Source organism: Lonchura striata, chromosome 3 (assembly GCF_046129695.1).
Source record: "Lonchura striata isolate bLonStr1 chromosome 3, bLonStr1.mat, whole genome shotgun sequence".
Classification (NCBI taxonomy): Eukaryota; Metazoa; Chordata; class Aves; order Passeriformes; family Estrildidae; genus Lonchura; species Lonchura striata.
This window is the reverse complement of record NC_134605.1, coordinates 113,920,204-113,940,206: the sequence shown is the minus strand read 5'-3', so window position 1 is coordinate 113,940,206 and position 20,003 is coordinate 113,920,204. Positions and strand designations below refer to the sequence as shown.

The window sequence follows — 20,003 nt, the reverse complement described above, 5'->3', positions numbered from 1 at the left end:
CGGGATTTTCAGGCGCAATGTTAGAGCCCCCACGTGCGCACTACACATCCTGTTCTAGTTTCAGTCACAAGCCCAGCCCCAGCATCCATGTCAGAGGCATAAAAGGATGTGGCAGCAAGAACCCCACAGTCCCTGTGCCAGCCCTTCGGATCCTATGGAGTGTGCAGCCCCCTTTCCCAGCCCTGCAGTGATTACAGCAGCCGCCCTACAAATCCCCTTTCCCAGCCCCAGTGATTTCAGCTCTTCACCCACAAGCTTTATTTAACTGCCAGCTCTCTTTGTTAGCTCCAGCTGTGCCTTTCTCCATCTTCAGCGTGCAGGATCTTGGCCTTGGCTGCAGCTCTGCAACACTTCAGCTCGTGCCCCAGGGTGTCTAAGCCCACCCCAGAATCAATATCCCAGTTCTGAAGTGATTTCAGCTGCCACCCACCAATGCCCACCCACTGTGCCTACGCTGTATTATTTCAATTCAAAGCCCAGAACCCCGCTCTCAGCAATAGAATTCTTTTTCCATTTTCAGACACAATCCCAGCCCCACAGTGACTTTGCCCCCAGCCCCACAGGTGCCGTCGCAGACCGAGAACATATCCCTGCATTGCCGGGATTTTCAGGCGCAATGTTAGAGCGCCCACGTGCGCACTACACATCCTGTTCTAGTTTCAGTCACAAGCCCAGCCCCAGCATCCATGTCACAGGCATAAAGGGATGTGGCAGCAAGAACCCCACAGTCCCTGTGCCAGCCCTTCGGATCCTATGGAGTGTGCAGCCCCCTTTCCCAGCCCTGCACTTATTACAGCACCCGCCCTACAAATCCCCTTTCCCAGCCCCAGTGATTTCAGCTCTTCACCCACAAGCTTTATTTAACTGCCAGCTCTCTTCGTTAGCTCCAGCTGTGCCTTTCTCCATCTTCAGCGTGCAGGATCTTGGCCTTGGCTCCAGCTCTGCAACACTTCAGCTCGTGCCCCAGAGTGTCTAAGCCCACCCCAGAATCAATATCCCAGTCCTGCAGTGATTTCAGCTCCTACCCAAAAATGCCCAGCCACTGTGCCTAGCCTGTATTATTTCAATTCAAAGCCCAGAACCCCGCTCTCAGCAATAGAGTTCTTTTACAATTTTCAGACACAATCCCAGCCCCACAATCCATTTGCCAGCCCCTCAGGTGCCGTCGCAGACCGAGAACATATCACTGCATTGCCAGGATTTTCAGGCGCAATCTTAGAGCCCCCACGTGCGCACTACACATCCTGTTCTAGTTTCAGTCACAAGCCCAGCCCCAGCATCCATGTCACAGGCATAAAAGGGATGTGGCAGCAAGAACCCCACAGTCCCTGTGCCAGCCCTTTGGATCCTATGGAGTATGCAGCCCCCTTTCCCAGCCCTGCAGTGATTACAGCAGCCACCCTACAAATCCCCTTTCCCAGCCCCAGTGATTTCAGCTCTTCACCCACAAGCTTTATTTAACTGCCAGCTCTCTTCGTTAGCTCCAGCTGTGCCTTTCTCCATCTTCAGCGTGCAGGATCTTGGCCTTGGCTGCAGCTCTGCAACACTTCAGCTCGTGCCCCAGGGTGTCTAAGCCCACCCCAGAATCAATATCCCAGTCCTGCAGTGATTTCAGCTCCTACCCAAAAATGCCCAGCCACTGTGCCTACACTGTATTATTTCAATTCAAAGCCCAGAACCCCGCTCTCAGCAATAGAGTTCTTTTACAATTTTCAGACACAATCCCAGCCCCACAGTCCATTTGCCAGCCCCACAGTGACTTTGCCCCCAGCCCCACAGGTGCCGTCGCAGACCGAGAACATATCACTGCATTGCCAGGATTTTCAGGCGCAATCTTAGAGCCCCCACGTGCGCACTACACATCCTGTTCTAGTTTCAGTCACAAGCCCAGCCCCAGCATCCATGTCAGAGGCATAAAAGGGATGTGGCAGCAAGAACCCCACAGTCCCTGTGCCAGCCCTTCGGATCCTATGGAGTGTGCAGCCCCCTTTCCCAGCCCTGCAGTGATTACAGCAGCCGCCCTACAAATCCCCTTTCCCAGCCCCAGTGATTTCAGCTCTTCACCCACAAGCTTTATTTAACTGCCAGCTCTCTTCGTTAGCTCCAGCTGTGCCTTTCTCCATCTTCAGCGTGCAGGATCTTGGCCTTGGCTGCAGCTCTGCAACACTTCAGCTCGTGCCCCAGGGTGTCTAAGCCCACCCCAGAATCAATATCCCAGTCCTGCAGTGATTTCAGCTGCCACCCACCAATGCCCAGCCACTGTGCCTAGCCTGTATTATTTCAATTCAAAACCCAGAACCCCGCTCTCAGCAATAGAATTCTTTTTCCATTTTCAGACACAATCCCAGCCTCACAGTGACTTTGCCCCCAGGCCCACAGGTGCCGTCGCAGACCGAGAACATATCACTGCATTGCCAGGATTTTCAGGCGCAATGTTAGAGCCCCCACGTGCGCACTACACATCCTGTTCTAGTTTCAGTCACAAGCCCAGCCCCAGCATCCATGTCAGAGGCATAAAAGGGATGTGGCAGCAAGAACCCCACAGTCCCTGTGCCAGCCCTTCGGATCCTATGGAGTATGCAGCCCCCTTTCCCAGCCCTGCACTTATTACAGCACCCGCCCTACAAATCCCCTTTCCCAGCCCCAGTGATTTCAGCTCTTCACCCACAAGCTTTATTTAACTGCCAGCTCTCTTCGTTAGCTCCAGCTGTGCCTTTCTCCATCTTCAGCGTGCAGGATCTTGGCCTTGGCTGCAGCTCTGCAACACTTCAGCTCGTGCCCCAGGGTGTCTAAGCCCACCCCAGAATCAATATCCCAGTTCTGAAGTGATTTCAGCTGCCACCCACCAATGCCCACCCACTGTGCCTACGCTGTATTATTTCAATTCAAAACCCAGAACCCCGCTCTCAGCAATAGAATTCTTTTTCCATTTTCAGACACAATCCCAGCCTCACAGTGACTTTGCCCCCAGCCCCACAGGTGCCGTCGCAGACCGAGAACATATCACTGCATTGCCGGGATTTTCAGGCGCAATGTTAAACCCGCCACGTGCGCACTACACATCCTGTTCTAGTTTCAGTCACAAGCCCAGCCCCAGCATCCATGTCACAGGCATAAAGGGATGTGGCAGCAAGAACCCCACAGTCCCTGTGCCAGCCCTTCGGATCCTATGGAGTGTGCAGCCCCCTTTCCCAGCCCTGCAGTGATTAGAGCACCCGCCCTACAAATCCCCTTTCCCAGCCCCAGTGATTTCAGCTCTTCACCCACAAGCTTTATTTCACTGCCATCTCTTCCGTTTCACTTCCTCCTCAACACCTTCCCAGCAGTGCTACGTAACACTGCTTCTGGCTCTCAGGGCAGGATCTTTGCTTTAGCTTTAGCTCTGTATGGTTTCAGTTCAGCTCTTGAGCCCATATTCCTGCCCCATCCTAACCCTCCCTCCCCCAGTAACTGCTCTACACTCTCTATCAGAGCCCTTGAAGCAATTTCAGCTCCAGCCATGCAATTCCCTTCCCAGCTCCATATTCCCTATCCCAGCTGCACAGGGGTTTTACCCCGAACCCTACCACATTTCTGTGTCCTCCGGCTCTGCTGCCTCAGCTCCAGCTCCTCAGCTTCCTACTGCCTGCATCTAAAAGCTGCTCCTGCTTCTCACTGCTGCTTGGAGCTGTTGATAAGGGCAGAAATCAGTTACTGTCATAATGTCAATGCCTCTTGCAGCTATCCCACCCACCCTAATGGGATCCCAACTTTAGGAACCCTTGAGCCCTGAAGCCAAACATCTACCTTCCCCCACAGCCTGGGTTTCAGCCGAGCACCTCCCCAAAGGCCCCCTCACCTCCCCCAGGCAGCCCCAGGGGCTGGGAATAGCCACCGGGCCCCTGCTCCCACATCCCAATATGTGCCCTTGTGCTGCTGCGTGGGCCCTGGAACCCTCCGAGCCCCCACATCCTCAGCCTCTGCTTGGTTCCACGGGGCAGGGGCTGGGAACCCCCAGGCATCTCCTGCAGGCCCTGCACTGCAGCTCCATGCCCCTCTCCCAGGGCATTTATCCAACTCCAGCCCCAGCATTTCCACTGCTCCACATTGTTTTGGGCTTGACTCGTGCCAAAGTCCTTATTCCACACCCTGAGCCTTTATGTCTCCGGTGACCTCACAACCCGTGATTCAGCCCCAGCCGCACAACCCTTACTAAATCAAAATCGGAAAAAGAAAATAAACAGAAACAAATTAAACTTAATAAAACGAACAAAACAATGAAGTAATGCAATATAGATAAAATTATTAAGTAAAATCAAAATCAAATAGTAAGAAAGCAAACAACCGGCTTTATTCCCAGTATTCTCAATGTTACTTTAAATCCAGAAAGCGCGAAAGGGCTACTCCCCAGTGACAGCAGCCGGTCCCCCCTGCGCCACGCCAGGCCCCGCACCAGCCTCTGGCCGCACGAGCCGGGCAGGGCGCGGCGCAAACAACTGGACACCGCCGGCCCCCGGACGCCGCCGCAGGCAGACGCGGGAGTCGCGTGCGTGCTCACCAGCGCTCCTCGGATCGGCAGCCGCGGGGGACCCGTCCCGGCGCAGCGGCGCTCCTCCTCGGAACGCGCTTCCGCAGCTCCCGTCGCCTCCAGCCCCGCCGCCGAACTGACGCCCCCGCCTCCCCCACGCACGCTACTTATGCCTCAGAGCCGGGCCAGCCAGCCAATCACAACCCGAGGCAGCGCCGGCCCCACCAATCCGAGCCCGCCCATTCCCGCCGCGCTCGGCTCGCGACCACCCCGCGCTCCCCTCACGCGCCGCTCCCGCCGCCGCCATTGCAGGGGCCGGGTCCGCCCGCTCCCCGCCGTCAGCCCGTTTCCCTGGGAGAAATCCCGGCCGGCGCCTGACGGGGAGCTCCCGCCCGCCCTTCCCGGCCCCAGCGCCTGCCGAGGTTGCGGCAGCAGGGATAGCGCTCCGCCGGCTCCCAAAGCGGCGCCGGGAGCGGCGCCTCAAGCGCACGGGGGAGCGGGGCCAGGCTGAGGAGTCGGGCCGCGACTGAGCGGGCCGAAATCGCAGGAACCGCGCCCGGATTGGAAGGGCGGCCGGGATTGGACAGGGCGGAGAAAGGCGGGCCGGGATTGGCGGGGCTCGGGAGCTGCGCGGCCGGGCCCGTGGCAGCATGGGGCGGAGCCCGCGCTGCTCGAAGGGCCCGCGGGCGCCCCGGGTCCCGCTCGGAGACCCCCTGTCCCCTTCTCGGCCCGTGCTCGTGCCCGGCTCCCGGCGAAAAGGGCCCCGCAGAGCCCGAACTGCAGCCGCCCGTCGGCACTCGGGGCAGGGGAGAGGCGCAGCCCGGCATTGGTTCCGGGCGGCAAAGGCGGACTCCGCGCTAGCAGCTCGGACCGGGGAGCGGCGGGGAGGCGGCTCGCTGGCGGGGAGTGGGGAGGACGCGCAGAGCCCGCTGCGGGCTCTCGACGCCTCTTCCCCCGCGGTGTTTCCGCTTCTGCGGGGACTTGGCCTGCCCCGACTGGCCGAGATCAGCACCCCGGCCAAAATACTGAAGTGCCCGCGTCCCCCTGCCCGCCCTCCGCCGGTTGCGGGCCCGCTGCTCACCCTCCTTCTCCCCCACAGTCGTCGGCTGTTATAGATTATAAAATAGTATTTACTTTCACGTTCATAGATCAGCTTTTTGCATCACAAGTATTTTGATATAGTACAACTTACTTTTAACTGCTTTGTATAGTATAATATGCCAGTTTGCGTATGCACTTTATATTTCATATGCATAGTAGTGTGATCTTTGTAATGCACTGACATTGTTTAAAATCTACATGGCAATGGAGGGAACAGATGATAAAATAGTAATTTGAGAAATGAAATAAAGAAATTTAATTGGTATTGTAAAATTGTCTGTATGATACCAAAATGACAAATTGAAACAATAGTTAAAAGAATCCAAGGGAAATACAAAAAAGGGAAGAAAATTTAAAATTGACATTACTAAAAAACCCAGAGATGATCATATCCCAGGAGCCAGATTTTGGAATGTTTTAATGGAATTGTCTGAGTAGCTCTTACTTCTTATATTTACATAATCTGTTTATGGCATGTCCAGCTTGTGCTTCAATTTAGTGCCACTCTGCGTCCTCAGTCTGCAGGGAAATGAATATTTTGGGAAGTTCTTACCACTCTATTTAGTGCTATAAAGGTTAGGATGATTTTCTGGTCGCAGGCTGTCTGTCCAGACCTGTTTCCTTCCCTCTCCCTGTCCGACTGTCCCTCAGCAAGGCTGAGGTGAGACTAGGATCTATAAAATGTGACTCACTGTCCTCCTGAGGTTGAAGCTGTCTGCTATAAATTCTGATGGAGTGTGAGGTGCTCAAGACTGAAAACCCCTTCTTTTCTCCTGAATCCCAGGACACTGTGCCCATAAGAAGCTCCTCTCTTTGTGGCACCTTAGGGATCCTCCCCCAGGCAGCAGGCAGAGAAACTTAAGGGTCAGCATGGGGACTGTCAGGACTCATTGAGCACAGCTGGAGGTGTTGGGACGAGGTCTACAGTCACAGCTTAGGTCAGCATGGCTCCTTGTGAACATTCCCATATAACCATACACAGAACTCCACCACAGACATAGTGCTGTAAAATCTTGGTGGCCACAGTTTGGAACTCGGTGAAATTGAAGTAAAGTTGAAGGGTTTATCCACTAAGAGAACTAGTGATTTATAAATTAAAGCAGAGTAGTATTCCACACTAACAATTTGGGATTGGCGCTAGCTAACCTGTGCCAAACTTCCACTTGGAAGACCTACCCAGTGAGGCCACCCCTTTCTGTGGAGGAGAAAAACCCAAAGGTTCAGGGTCCAGACTGCTAAACTGCAAGTGAACATCTGTGTCTGTGGTGCCTACCACGAAAATAAGTATTAGCCAGTCTCTAAGTGCTTGTCTGTATTCCAGGTAAACACTCATCTATGGAAATGCTTCTGCTTTAAGTAACCTAGGGATATATGCAGCCAGTATATAACCATGTGCATTTCTGTTCTCAGCCAAATCAAGCTAGAGACTTTTTATTACTTTCCCTCTTGGGAACTTTCTTTGCTCAGCATTTTCCTGGAAGGCATCTGTACCATGTCTGTACAATGTAATTAAGATGCATTTGCTGCACATCCATACAGATGGGTTGCAAGTACAGGGAAAATTCTCACTTTAGAATAGTGCTTAAAATGAAATTTCCTTCCATTATTATCACACATTTGTTAGTACATAAAATATATTTAATACAAACCAAACCATCAAAGTAGATTGATAAAGTTCAGTACAACATCACTTGTGCCCTGGCTGCACACGCAAACAAACATGTTTCTGGGAACCAGTTAGTGCTGCAGATACTAACACTGCTCAAACTCTAAGCACTCAACAGATAGATCTGAAGAATCTGGAGGAAAAGAAACTGCTATCTGATTCCCTCAGCTTCAGGAAGCCACAGCAGCAGATGGTGAACTGTGCAGCCAGTTGGCTCCAAGATCTTTAACTCATATGACTGACAGTTTCTCAGGAAGAGAAATAAAAATCTATCAGAGGAAGCAGTTCCCAAATAAAAGTCTTCACACATGGTTTCTTGCAAGTTTCTTTATGCTGTTCCTTCCAAACGTTCTGTTTGTGAAGGTCTCATTCATTCAGGTTGCTTTTTCTCTGGCATTTCATCCGCACATCTTGCATGAAGTTTCTGAAGGCTGGTTCTTCATGACTCTCCTCAGTCACTGGGGGAAGAAACAACAGTTCAGCACTATTCTACCTCTGTTACTGACAAAAGCTAGAGTCAGGATAGTCAGAACAGCATAACATTACAGGGCAAAGCAAAGAAGTGATCTGAAACACCAATGGAACAGGAAAAGAATGAAGATTAAGTCTGTGAGCTATAGAAGAAAAAAATCACTCTCTAAGAACTTAGAAGATTGCTTTAAGACCATAGTCACAGCAAAAGCCACAGCCAGGGGCAGAAACTGTAAGGTCAAAGAGATGATAAAACAGCTGGGCATCAATCAGGTTCAGAGGTCACTGCGTGCTCAAGCCTAACGAGTTCCCTGCTTTATATGCGTAATACACCTATGAATTACTTGTATAGAAAACTTACAATTGAACTCTCACAGAGGTTGGAGAGTGATAGCACTGACCAAACATTGCAGCTGGGCTTCTGCTATGGATTCTGACACATGTATTTAGGTGACTGTTTGCTTGTTTTCTAGGCTCTCTTTACAGTCCACACAGGTAATGAAATACAGAGGGGATTTCCTAACTAGATGGGTGGTTTCAGGCCTCATTCCCTTACCTTCATGGTCAATGTCATCAGTATCACTCTCTCTCTCTTCCTCTTCATTGAGAGTTCCTCGTGTAAGGATTAGCTCAGAGGGACCCATTGCAGAAGCATCATCAAGTCCTTGAAGGGAAAGAAATAGCTGTACACAAACCAGCTTGCTAAAGGTAAGGTATTGTTAACACTGTCAACTTTTATCTGCACACAAACACAACAATTAACACCTGCTCTGAAAGGACAGAAGAGGATCCCAAAGATACAAGACAGACTTTTATCAGCACATACCTCTAAGGAACAGTGCAGCCAACAGCACAGCTCTCCTATATCCTAATATGTTTCACCTTTTCTAAAGTACCTCATTATTTTTACTATGACTGCTGCTTTAGCTGCACAGCAGGGCTTCCTGCACGTCTGTGACAGACAGAGGAAGAGCTAAGTGTGGTCAATCCCACAGGAACTAAAGCCCCACTCCTCTAACATGGAGCTGTTTTCACACTTTGCTGTGGGAACAGAGAAGCAGTTCTCAACACAAACTCTTCAGAAAACTTTTGCAGTGAATTTGATCTTCCTGGTGAGATACCTGCCAGTGTGCTGCCCTGCACACACACACTGCCCATGTCCTTCCACAAGTGTTCCAGCTGCTCTCTCTTCTGTTTCTCTTGAGCTTCCTCCTGTAGATAGTTATATGTGGATTCTGAGAACATTTTAAGTATCAGTAAAAAGTAACCTCACCCAAACCCAACAGTCTGTCCCCCAGCCAGAGTGCAAGTCACTCAGCAGATCTCTGGGTAACTAAGGTTACACAGAACTTTGGACCAAACACAGACAGCAACCTCCAGCAGACTACTAGAACATTTTCAGAAGCATCAGGAAGCCAAACTCAGTGCCTGCAGAGAACTGTCTTTTGGACAGCCAGGACTCAAGGTGAGCAGAGCTACTGATTTTGGTACTGCAAATGAGTCTCTGTTACTGTTTAAGTCAAACCAGTATACTTCACTGGTACAGGAAGATACAAAGATACCTTTGACAAAACACTCGAGAATTTATTTTCAAGAAATCTCTATCCTTCTGAATGAAAGATACAAAACTATTTCCAACCATTTTCTCACAATTAGCTGAAATGCTAGCACTAATGCAGCAAACAATATATGTTTCATAAAACATCTTTATTCTTGTAATGATATGCTCCACTACATCTAGGGAAAAAAAACAGATAGCAGACTTCTTCAGGACAGGAGTTTTCCCACACTGAGTGTGACTAGTAAATAAAATGTTAGACCCTCTCAACATAAAGGCAATTGTGTGCATAAAAGCAACCTCAAGATACACTATCCACGTGTACAACAGCCAAAACCACTTACTAGTGTTTTTCTCAGGCGTTCATATTCTGGACGATACTCTCTGAAAAGATAAGAGTGCATTCGGTCTGAATCAACACATGATTTATATTAAGTAAGGATCATCTCAGAGGCTTCCTTCTACCCCACAAAAAGTTTTCTTAAGGCTTTCATGTTTTACCCAGATTTGGATTCTGAAACCAATGGATGCAAAATAAGTGAACATACTTAATTGAAACAGCAAGAGTTCAGACCTTGACTGCTGTACAGAATTACAGAAAAAAATATTCCTTCACATAGGTAATGGCACAGATAGTTTTTGCTTTTTCACTGAACAACAAACACAAAAATTCACCTCTGAATAATTCCCTTACACTGCCACCTTTTATGCTGATGCTTGAAGTTTATTAGAAACCCTAAACTATCTTGGCTAAGGAAGGTGTAGAATCCCTCAAATCAAAGGAGTTACAAATCTGTACTTTCAGGAAGTGTTCACTGGGCTGACTGTCGTCTTACCTCTCATATTCATCCACAGCTTTAGAAAGCTGGATAAAAAACTCATCCAGTCCTGTGCCGAGCACTGCAGAAACACCAACCACCTGCAAAACAAACCACACACTACAACTGCAGAGTAACTGAACCAGTCTCTAACAAAAAACCAAAAAAACTAACAAATAATTACTAGTCTAAACCTAATGACAGCACAGTGGCACAAGAATGTGCAATACCACTTCTGCTTGTATCCATCCTGCTTTCAAACTCTTTGTCCACTTGGTGTTCATATTTGTTACCCCTGTCTTTTGGGTGCTGCTGGTTTTCTGTTTGGTGAGTTGTAGTATTTTCAGGGGGTGTTTCTTCTGGGAAGGGGGTTTGGTTTATTTAAAGAGTTCACCATTTCAAGAGAAAGTCAGGTCTTTCTGTCACTTACTTGTTTACGGTTAATAATCCAATCTGCACCTAGGGTTATAAGTAGTTAGTATGTATGTGTACTAGAATTAGACAGCAAAATATACAACAACTGACCTTCTCGCTCTGAAATTACATCTAATACTTTGTATTTAGCCACATCACACTTGGCCATGCAGTCCAACCCCAGAACAGCAGGTGGTGGACAATTCAATCAGTTACTGCAGCAATACATTCAACATGCACAGCTCCTTCCTAACTTGGACTTGTCTATCATTACACCTCTGGCCATTTGTTCTGTCTCTGTTAAATCAATTACCTACAAATACTTCATCTTCTAACAAAAATTCTTCCTCTTTTTTGAAAGCAAGACAGTCTCAACTACTCACTAACGAATGGAAGACTTTTTGCAATACAGCCTTGCACTTGGTCATTAATACAGCAAACATGAGACAGCTCTCCAAAGGATTTTAAGTACTACTATATGCTGACATACATTTATACTTTCTCTGCATTGAAGTACAAGTTGCAGTCTATGCTACAATCATCACATGACCTGCTCTCCAGTCCAGTATTCTGACATGCACAGAAATATGACCTAATTAACAAATAAAAAACAGGAAGTACTTTAGTTCTGTACATGGCACCACTACAATCCCTTCTGAAATTCTGTATATTGTTCCACATAGAACACATACATTACATCTATCTGAATGGAATCACTTATTTTCATTATCTTTCTTTTAATACCCATAAAGCCAAAAAAGCTTGCTTTTTCTTTAGTAAAAGGTAACGACAAACACAATTAGCTGAAACCTTTTGCACAGACTATGGGAACAGTGACAGCCTCCGATGCACAGGTTTTCCTGAGGAACTGGATTACTTTGTCTTCTCTAAACCTGGTTAAATGAGAAAAAACCCCAACTTCTTCTTGCCCAAGCAAATATGAGGCGGTGAGGGGGAGAGGGTGTTTGTTTGGGTTTGAGATTCTTTCCATTCTTCCTGTGTACTAAATTGCATAACTGCACTAGACACTTTCTGAAAATTACCTCAGACAGAAAATGCTGCCTCTCACCAGCCTATCTTCACTTTCTTCTCATGATTAATCACAATATTGAATTATTCAGGGCTGCCATTCAGCGTGACAAGTTACTGAAGTTACTGTGTTCAAATTAGCAAATCCTCAACATGGCTCATCAACAGACTACAGTCCAAAAGGGCAGTGCAAAGACCCTTTACAGAAGGACAGAATGGTTAGGATTGGGTGATACCTCTGGAGATCATCTAGTCCAACTTCTCTGCCCAAAAACCAGAATTAACTAGAACAGGTTGCTCACGACTTGGTCTGTCTCCAAGAGTGGAGACTTCAGAATTTCTCTGGACCATCTGTTCCAGTGCTCAATCAATAAAAATGAAGTATTTTTTTTCCTCTTCTGCTTAAACATAGTTTCCTGTATTTCACTTTGTGTCTATTGCCTCCTTTCCTTTCCCTGAGCACCAGTGAATAGTCTGCCTTTTGCCTTCCTTACATTTTACTCCCACCCTAAATCAAAAACATTACTCTTGAGATTTGTCTTCTCCAGGCTTTCGTGAGAGGTAATAAACAAAAACAAGATTCTTACCTTCAGTGAACTGTAAAATTCATCCAACACTAAACTCATGGAACGAGTCAGGTTACTGACATAGGAGGTCTCTTGATTCAGGGCATCCTGAAAAGTCTCAAAGTCCTGCATCCATTCCACTGCGAAACTGTGGTCGATTATGTCAGTCTGGAAGGAGAAGGGAAAATATTCAATAGTAATAATCTTAGCCATAGGCTGTTAAGTGGAAAAATAAAAAAAAAAAAAAAACAACAGTGTTAAGCTTATTTTCAAAATGTAAATATTGTCAAAATACTCAGCCCTGGTCTGAAGTTTTGCAAGTTCTGTTTTTATCAAATCAACTACACGAATACCTGGAAAGAAGACAAGCAACTGCTCAGGTTTAAGAAGGCACTGACTGTTTAAAGGAACAATCACAGTTCTAAAGCCTTCTACAACTTACTGCAAAGGAGCATTCAAACACTGCACACTGTACAATAAAGTTTACAGTGTAAATAGCAGATTGTATGATTGAGGCCAGGCAAGAGCAGCCCCCACTGAAATCCTAAGCTTTCCTGACTGCCTGGGAGCTGGGGGAGCAGGTGCCACTTCCACGCTGGGCAGCAGCCCAAGGATGGGGTCTCTGTAAGCATCAGTTGTGCTCTGACCCAAGGGGGTTCCAACCCAAACTCAGTGCACGACAATGGACACAAACAGGTGAGATGGTTCCACAATTTTACATCAATTCATATGCAAACAGTCTATTCAAAAGTTTCATCAGCACCAAACCAGATGCATCATCAACATCTTACCACAGGCATATCCACTCTCAGCACAATATGAGGTGCCTAAAACTCCGATAGGTTTCATTTCCCTGCACCAATGGGAAGGAGAAAGATGAAGTGTTGCCTAGCACTACTCACAAGATTTGGGACAGAACTGAATACACCAAGGCCCAAAGCCTGAGCACTTAAAATTCTATAAATAAAATAAAATCAGCTCTACAAATTGCTTTTTTTCCCCTCTGCAAATCTTATAATTCTAAAATCTGTCATTGCACATCTATAAGCTGCCCAGTATTCTTCCATTCTTATCAAGAGTCAATTTTAAAAAATTAAATTTCATTACATCTTGCTAAAAATTCTTAAAATGCTGTTGCCTTTACTATTTAGCAAAGGCAAACATTAAATTGAGGTTTGAAGTTACGGATCCTAAGCATCAGGCCTACCTTTCCTGATTCTCAAGTCCCACTTTCAGTCTTTCAAAAGGTTTATTTTCTTAAGAGAGAATAATTTTCCTATATTGTGCCTTTTTATATTGAAAAAAAACCCCAAAAACTAAGTAGCTTATTCAAAAATTACTGTCTAGAGTTAGAGAAAAAACAGTATACAAAACCTTGCTCAGTAAGCAAGCAGGTCTCAAAACAGGGTTTGGGTCACTGGGCAGACAGGTGGAGCTGGGGCACAGCAGACACTAACACTAAAAGGGCACAGTAAAGGCATGGCCTGTGGGAAATGTGTGTGTGTGTGTGTGTGTTTGTACAGACAGCCTGCTGTGCTGGGGATACAAATGATGTCTGTGGGCAGCAGCATTCACACCAAAAATCTAATGGGATTCTTTCAATATCTGAAATTATTATGTTTGAAGAGACAGCCCTTAAAAGCACTCCTTCAAGACTGCGAGTGCGTTACATGGCAGTGGATGTGTATCTCTAGACTACAGTCTGCCTCCCAGCAAACACTGGATCAAACACCTTCTGCTGAGTTTTGCCTGGTACAGTAGGCTGGACTCCTTCCTGGAAACATGCAGGTGTTACTCCACTGCCACTGTGGGTCATTAGCCTGCTGCTGGGTAGAAACAGTAACAAAGACAAATGCCATGTGGAAACAGAGCGTGTAAAAGCAGACTCCCCAGTGTCCTCCCTCTTACCTTACAGGGTTAAGTGTCCCTAGAGCCCAGGTTTAAGGTCCCAAACGTGCTTCATAGTGCTGGTGTCCTCTTTTGAGTGCAACTGCCCATCCCTGGTTATGCTTGTGCCCTTTTTAGATTTGTTTGTCAGCCTGCAGCTTCCTCCCAGTCACTCTTTCCTAGCAAAACCCATTATTGTGATAAAACAAAGACACCACAGCAAAGAAGCTGAGCAGAACAATGTCCCACTAGGAAATGGAAATCAGAGCTTTGACTTACTTTGTTCATAACTACAATGAAAGGTAGCTTTGTCTTGTACAGGATACTGGGCAGGGAGACACAAAATGAAAGTTTAACATTAATTTAAAACTCACTAGACTAGAAAGCATGTTAAGCATAAGGCAGACAAGACTTGTGCAAAACTGAATACATTTGACATCAAAAGAAAATTATTTTCCTCTGCAGCAATCAAAATGTAATTTTCACCCAAGTCCAGCTTACAACAGTTGAACAAAATAGGCTTCCCCAAGATTTAAACACAAATCTGTGAGGCAGAAAATCTCTGACACATTCAGTTGATTTTGATTACCATTTTCTATGATTCTCAGATCCCAGTTTTTAACTACCTTTGCATTTTGCATTTGACTCAGACCTCAGGTTCTAAGAGATCATGAACTGAGCAATGAATTCAAATAACACAGAACATCTATAAAGAAAATCTACCTCAACACAAGAGCTCACACACTCATTTCACTGTATATGTGCTACCACCTTTTACTCAAACTAATGGCAGAAAATGCAGCATGCAGTAAGACATATTTTGCACACTATTACAGTGATACAGCTTCTGACCTTGACACAAGGATTGCAAAGATTTTTGAAAACCTTTTACCAACATTTATCAAGAATTATGACAGCTCTAGCTATGCTGATCATTCTATAGGTATTTAATCCCTAATTCAACATGAAAGAAAAGAGATAAATTCATGTATGAGGAAGAATACAATAAATCAAGAACTTCTTGCTATGCTGAACCCAAAACAAATCTTGAAAAATCTCTTGAAGTCTCAATAACATTGAAAAACAGAATAAGAAACTATGTGTTTACAAGAAGGAACTTAAACTAGACTATCTTGATACATCATAGATAAATGTGTTTATAAGCAACAGGCAATGTTAAATCTGTTGCAACCAGCATTCACCACACCAAGGTCTCACGGATTATTTAATGCTTTCAGTGGGAGTTTTGAACCAATGACCTCCCTATGTCTATTGACACCTAATTTATTCTGCTTTTTCAATAAGAAAATCACTAAGAGAATAACCAAGCCAGTAGATGAAGTAGATATGAGACATTCTGGGCTGCACCAAGAGCAGCATGGGCAGCAGGGTGAGGAAGGTGAATTTCCCTTTCCACTCTGTTCTCATCCCACCTGGAGCACTGCATCCAACTCTGGAAACCACGGTACAAGAAAGACTTGGAGCGGTAAAGCGGGCCCACAGACCCATGTAAACCATTAGAGCATTCTCCTATGGAGACATGACAGTGAGTTGGGATTGTTCAGCCTGGAAAAGGCTTCAGGGAAGCTTTATTGCAGCTTTTCAGTATACAAAGAAGTTTCTAAGAAAAATGGAGAGTGACTTTTTACCACGGTTTCTAGTGACAGGACAAGGGATAATGGTTTTAAGTTTTTTAAGTTGAAAGGGACATGCTGTCAATTTTTTTCATTATGACAGCAGAGAGATATTGAAGCACACTGCACAGGTAAGCTGTGGCTCCCCATCCCTGGAAGTGTCCAAGGCCAGGTTGGATGGACCAACGTGGTCTAGTGGAAGGTGTCCCTGTCCACAGAGAAGAGCATGGACTAAACAGCCTTTAAAGGTCCCTTTAGACCCAAACTATTCCATGATTCCCCTCAAAAGTAACTATCAAAGAGACACAGTAATTGAAGCAGATGGGCTGCATATACAGCCTTTCTTACCTGCAGGCATAGAGCATGTTGGACATAAAAGTGATAGGGTTAGTACTGCGAGAGGTGTCCATCACATAGACAACAACCGAAGGGAAAGAGGAGGCCTGGGAACACCAAGTCAGAGACAGTTTGATAAGAAACTCACTGCTCAACAGCCAGGTCATTCACACAGCTTCACTGTCCAGTCATGCCAAAAGCACTTACCAAGGCCTCAGTTATGATGGTTCCTGATGCTGACCAAGTAAATACCTCAATTTGCCCTGGTGTGTCAATAATAACATACCTGGTAAGAAGTTAACCCCAAACAACAATTAGGAAAAATTAGTTAAGCACAAGGTCCTGTTCTGACTAGATTATTGCCAACATACAATGGCAAATGACATGATTATTCTATAATAGATGAGAAAAGCTTCTCCCAAACACTAATGAGATTTATGGGCATGCCTGAAAATCTCCTGTGTGAATTTTGTAACTAAGAAGCATGTACTCTCATGAGTTGAAGGCATCAATTTGACAGATAGTTAGTAGTGCAAAATCTTCAGAAAAAGAATTAATTGCTGCCTGTTTGAACAATGTGTGAGAGAAAATGATAGTCTAATGGAAGACAAGAAAAGCAGGACTATAATAAGCAGGCTTTATTTTTATGTACGTAAAGAAAATCTCGTTTATCCATTCTATGCCCTTTTCCACATAAAATTTATACCAAGCCTGAAAAAAAACAGCTAGAAAACATTCAGAGAAGGTTTTTACAAATTTGCAGTTTTCCCACAGTGATCCCAGAAAAGCACAACTCAGTAGAATGTACTCACTTGGATGCATTTTGTCTTTTTTCAATGAACTTCATCACCTGTTTGAAAAAGCAGAGGTATATTTTGTATTTAGGCTCACAACAGGAAACTTTGATCTTCATTTCATAGCAGAAACTACGTTAACTTGCACAGCTGCAGGTGAATATCAAAAGGTTAAATCCTTTATGCTTTTCAGAATGTGCAAATGTCCTACTAAGGAGGGGTGAAAAATGCTCAGACCTGGCATAGGTCAAAGACAATCTTGATTTTGTGTGTGTTCTAGTACCTGGCTAAAGAAATTAGTACCTGAGGAAAGTCAGATCATTTCAATACCTGACATCAGTCTCCACCCCAGAGCTGATTTAGTGCTATGATTTAGGAGGGCTGTCAATTATCAAATAGCCACAGGAAAATTTAATGGGTTTCCAGAAGTGAGCTTCCCTACTCCTACACCAGAGCATCCACATGAAAGATTTTATAGGAAACACGCTGCAACAACAGTCCTGTACAAAGACGGAAGGATGTTCCGGACCTGTGGCTTCTTCATTTTACTTTAAAACAAGCTGAAAGCCTGAAATCCCTCATATGAAAGCTAATGTGCTCTGGCAGCATTGTAGAATATGTAGTTCTGCATGGAGTATAACTCCCCAGAAATACGAGATGGCTAACCAAACACAGTGCCCCCTGAGACTGGACACACACCAAACCCCTGTCTCCAGCACACATGCTGGGACAGCACACAGAAACCACCTCGTACCTGGTCAAATCTTGTAGCAAAGAGATTGAGAGAGGTCACTATTCCGCCGTTTGGGCCCAGCCCATATCTGATGCTTCATTTAGGAAAGCAAATGGTTACGCAGACCCCAGAGGTCATCTTTGTCAGCTCTGACTACAGATGCACTCTGGATATCTTGAGATCAAGGGACAACAGCCGCGATACACGATTAATACACGTCTATAAAGTCATTCAGCAGGCTAACAAATCCACTCTTACCCAAACACATGCAATTGGCAGAAGGAAGAGGGGCTACGTGGCTTCTTCTTGCTATTTGTGCTTTAACTGCACAAGAACCAGCACTGACTCATAACACACAGTTTTCTCTATCACCACTCTCAATATCCAAACATCCTCCTCAAGCTCTTATTAACAAGGCACAGACACTCCAGTAATGGCTAACATATGCAGTGAAGCAAATAATGCACTTACATATTAATTTGAAACTTATATTTAGGATTTTCTGCTGGTAACCCCAAATCAAACAACAGCCAAAATCAAGAATCCCCCATCACCTTTATTCTTGTCTAAAATATTAAATTTAAGAGTCATACTTGCAAGTTAAAACCAAAGACTATGTATTGCCTCATCTGCACAAGCTATTACATAAGCGACCAAAGACCTCCACAGCCCTCAGGAAGTGCAGCCACTTTAGCATAATGTTACTGCACTACAGTCAGCAACACTGTGAGTGAGAGCAAACACTCCCATGTCTCTGAGATTCAGAGAGACAACAATGCTTTGATTATGGCCAAATGGAGAAATAGTTTGCTTCATCAGGCAAGTAGGAATTTTCATTCCTTGCCTAGAGGCAAGTAGGAATTTTCATTGTCATGGTTATGACAAATAAAATTAGACTAGATAAAACATGGGGAAAAGGCTGCCGGCTTAAAAAAAAAAAAAAAAAAAAAAAAAAGCAAAACAAAACCAACCAACCAAAACCAAAACAGAAAAACAAACAACCCCCTCCCTCAAAAAACCCACCATAAAAGACCAGAAAAAAAAAAAACTATTTATTGCTTGTAAAAATTTACTGTTAGGCAAAATCATTTTTAGCACAGGAGATCAGCTAAGTGCCAAATCTCGTAGAACACACATTCCTAATATCACATGCAAGAAATACACAATCAAAACCTCTTGATCTTCATGCAACACTCTGCATTGCTGCGATCCCACCCACTTCCTGCCCCTTCACCACAGTGTTCACGCAACAGATTATTTTCAAAAACTTAAAATTTCAAATATCATTATTCAGACAAAAAAAAAGGATACTGTTTCATGACTTCTTTGTACTTCACAGTGTCCCTGATATCTGGGGGAGAAAGGCATACAAACAGTTTTCTAACCCCCAGCTGGCCACCATTCAGCTAACAAAGCACATCTCCCAATCTGTCTTACTAGAGATCCAGCACTGGAACAGACACTCCAGTCATTCCTCTGACAGCAGTGAAACAACTTGTGAACCCACACTGTCTTTCTTATCCTTTGGAAAGGTTGGCTGCCATCCTTCACAGAGGGTAAGAGACAGGATTCTCACAAAACTAGGGACTGGTACGCTCTTTGGAACAGCTAAACCTAAATCTGTTCTAGTGCTAAAATGTTTTCTTTAAAATTCGTGTCTTTTAAAGTGCTTTAAAGCTCTTTGTTGATAGCATATTTGTATGGGGGGAACCAAATCAAATCTGCTAATCCTTTCATTACTGATAAAAAACAGCCTCCAGAACTCAAATACCACCAATCACATCAGAAGACATAAAAAGGTACAGATGCATTGGATGAATGGCTTTGGTTCTAAAAATAGTCATATTAACCACTATTTAAAGCAAATACCTATAACTTTAAAAAATAGTCCTTTTTTTATTAGAGCTTGGGCTCTTTTAAGGGAACACAAGCAGCCCAGCTTCTATTCTCTCACGTATTCGCTCCCGCGGAACACATGGAAAGCACACTCCGCGACCCGGCTGGGTCTCTGTTGAAGGCCCTGTTTCCTACTGCGGACCCCAGGCCGCTCCTTCGGCCCGGGCCCGCCGTCCCGCAGCACTTACCGATGTTGGCGGGGAAGGGCAGGCTGTGCACGGCAGGGTCCAGGTTGATCACGTACGGGGGGCAGCGCTGCCCGTGCAGGTGGGCGGCCAGGCGCTGCGGAGACACGGGAATGCGTCAGCCCCGCTGGACACAGGGAGCCCCAGGGGCACGGGCAGCCCCACTGGGCACGGGCAGCCCCGGGGGCAGCCGGCGACTCCCCACGGCCCCTCGCGACTCCCGCAGCCTCTCACCTGCACGAAGGTGGTTTTTCCGGAGCCGGCCATACCCAGCACTAGTACACACACCGGGGCAGCGGCCACGACCGTTCCTCCCGCCGCCGCTGCCATATTCCCAGAGCTCACTTGTCCTTCCGGGGCGGGGGGCGGCCGCAGCGCCGACGTGACACGCCCGGACCCGGTTGTGGC

The 20,003-nt window shown here is 46.0% G+C and overlaps 1 protein-coding gene across 1 annotated transcript; it reads right to left on the bottom strand.

Annotated features, from left to right (window-relative positions):
• Nucleotides 1–7,586: 7,586 nt before the first annotated feature.
• GPN1 (GPN-loop GTPase 1) lies at nt 7,587–19,947 on the bottom strand. The gene is made up of 14 exons (XM_021545155.2): nt 19,830–19,947; nt 19,599–19,692; nt 18,826–18,865; nt 17,536–17,602; nt 16,800–16,837; nt 16,195–16,273; nt 16,000–16,094; nt 14,297–14,342; nt 12,152–12,298; nt 10,140–10,222; nt 9,648–9,687; nt 8,867–8,957; nt 8,302–8,409; nt 7,587–7,732 (listed from the first exon to the last, which is right to left on the bottom strand). Exons 1-14 carry the CDS (start codon nt 19,923–19,925, stop codon nt 7,641–7,643), a joined length of 1,116 nt encoding a protein of 371 aa, XP_021400830.1. The 5' UTR covers nt 19,926–19,947; the 3' UTR covers nt 7,587–7,640.
• Nucleotides 19,948–20,003: the final 56 nt, after the last annotated feature.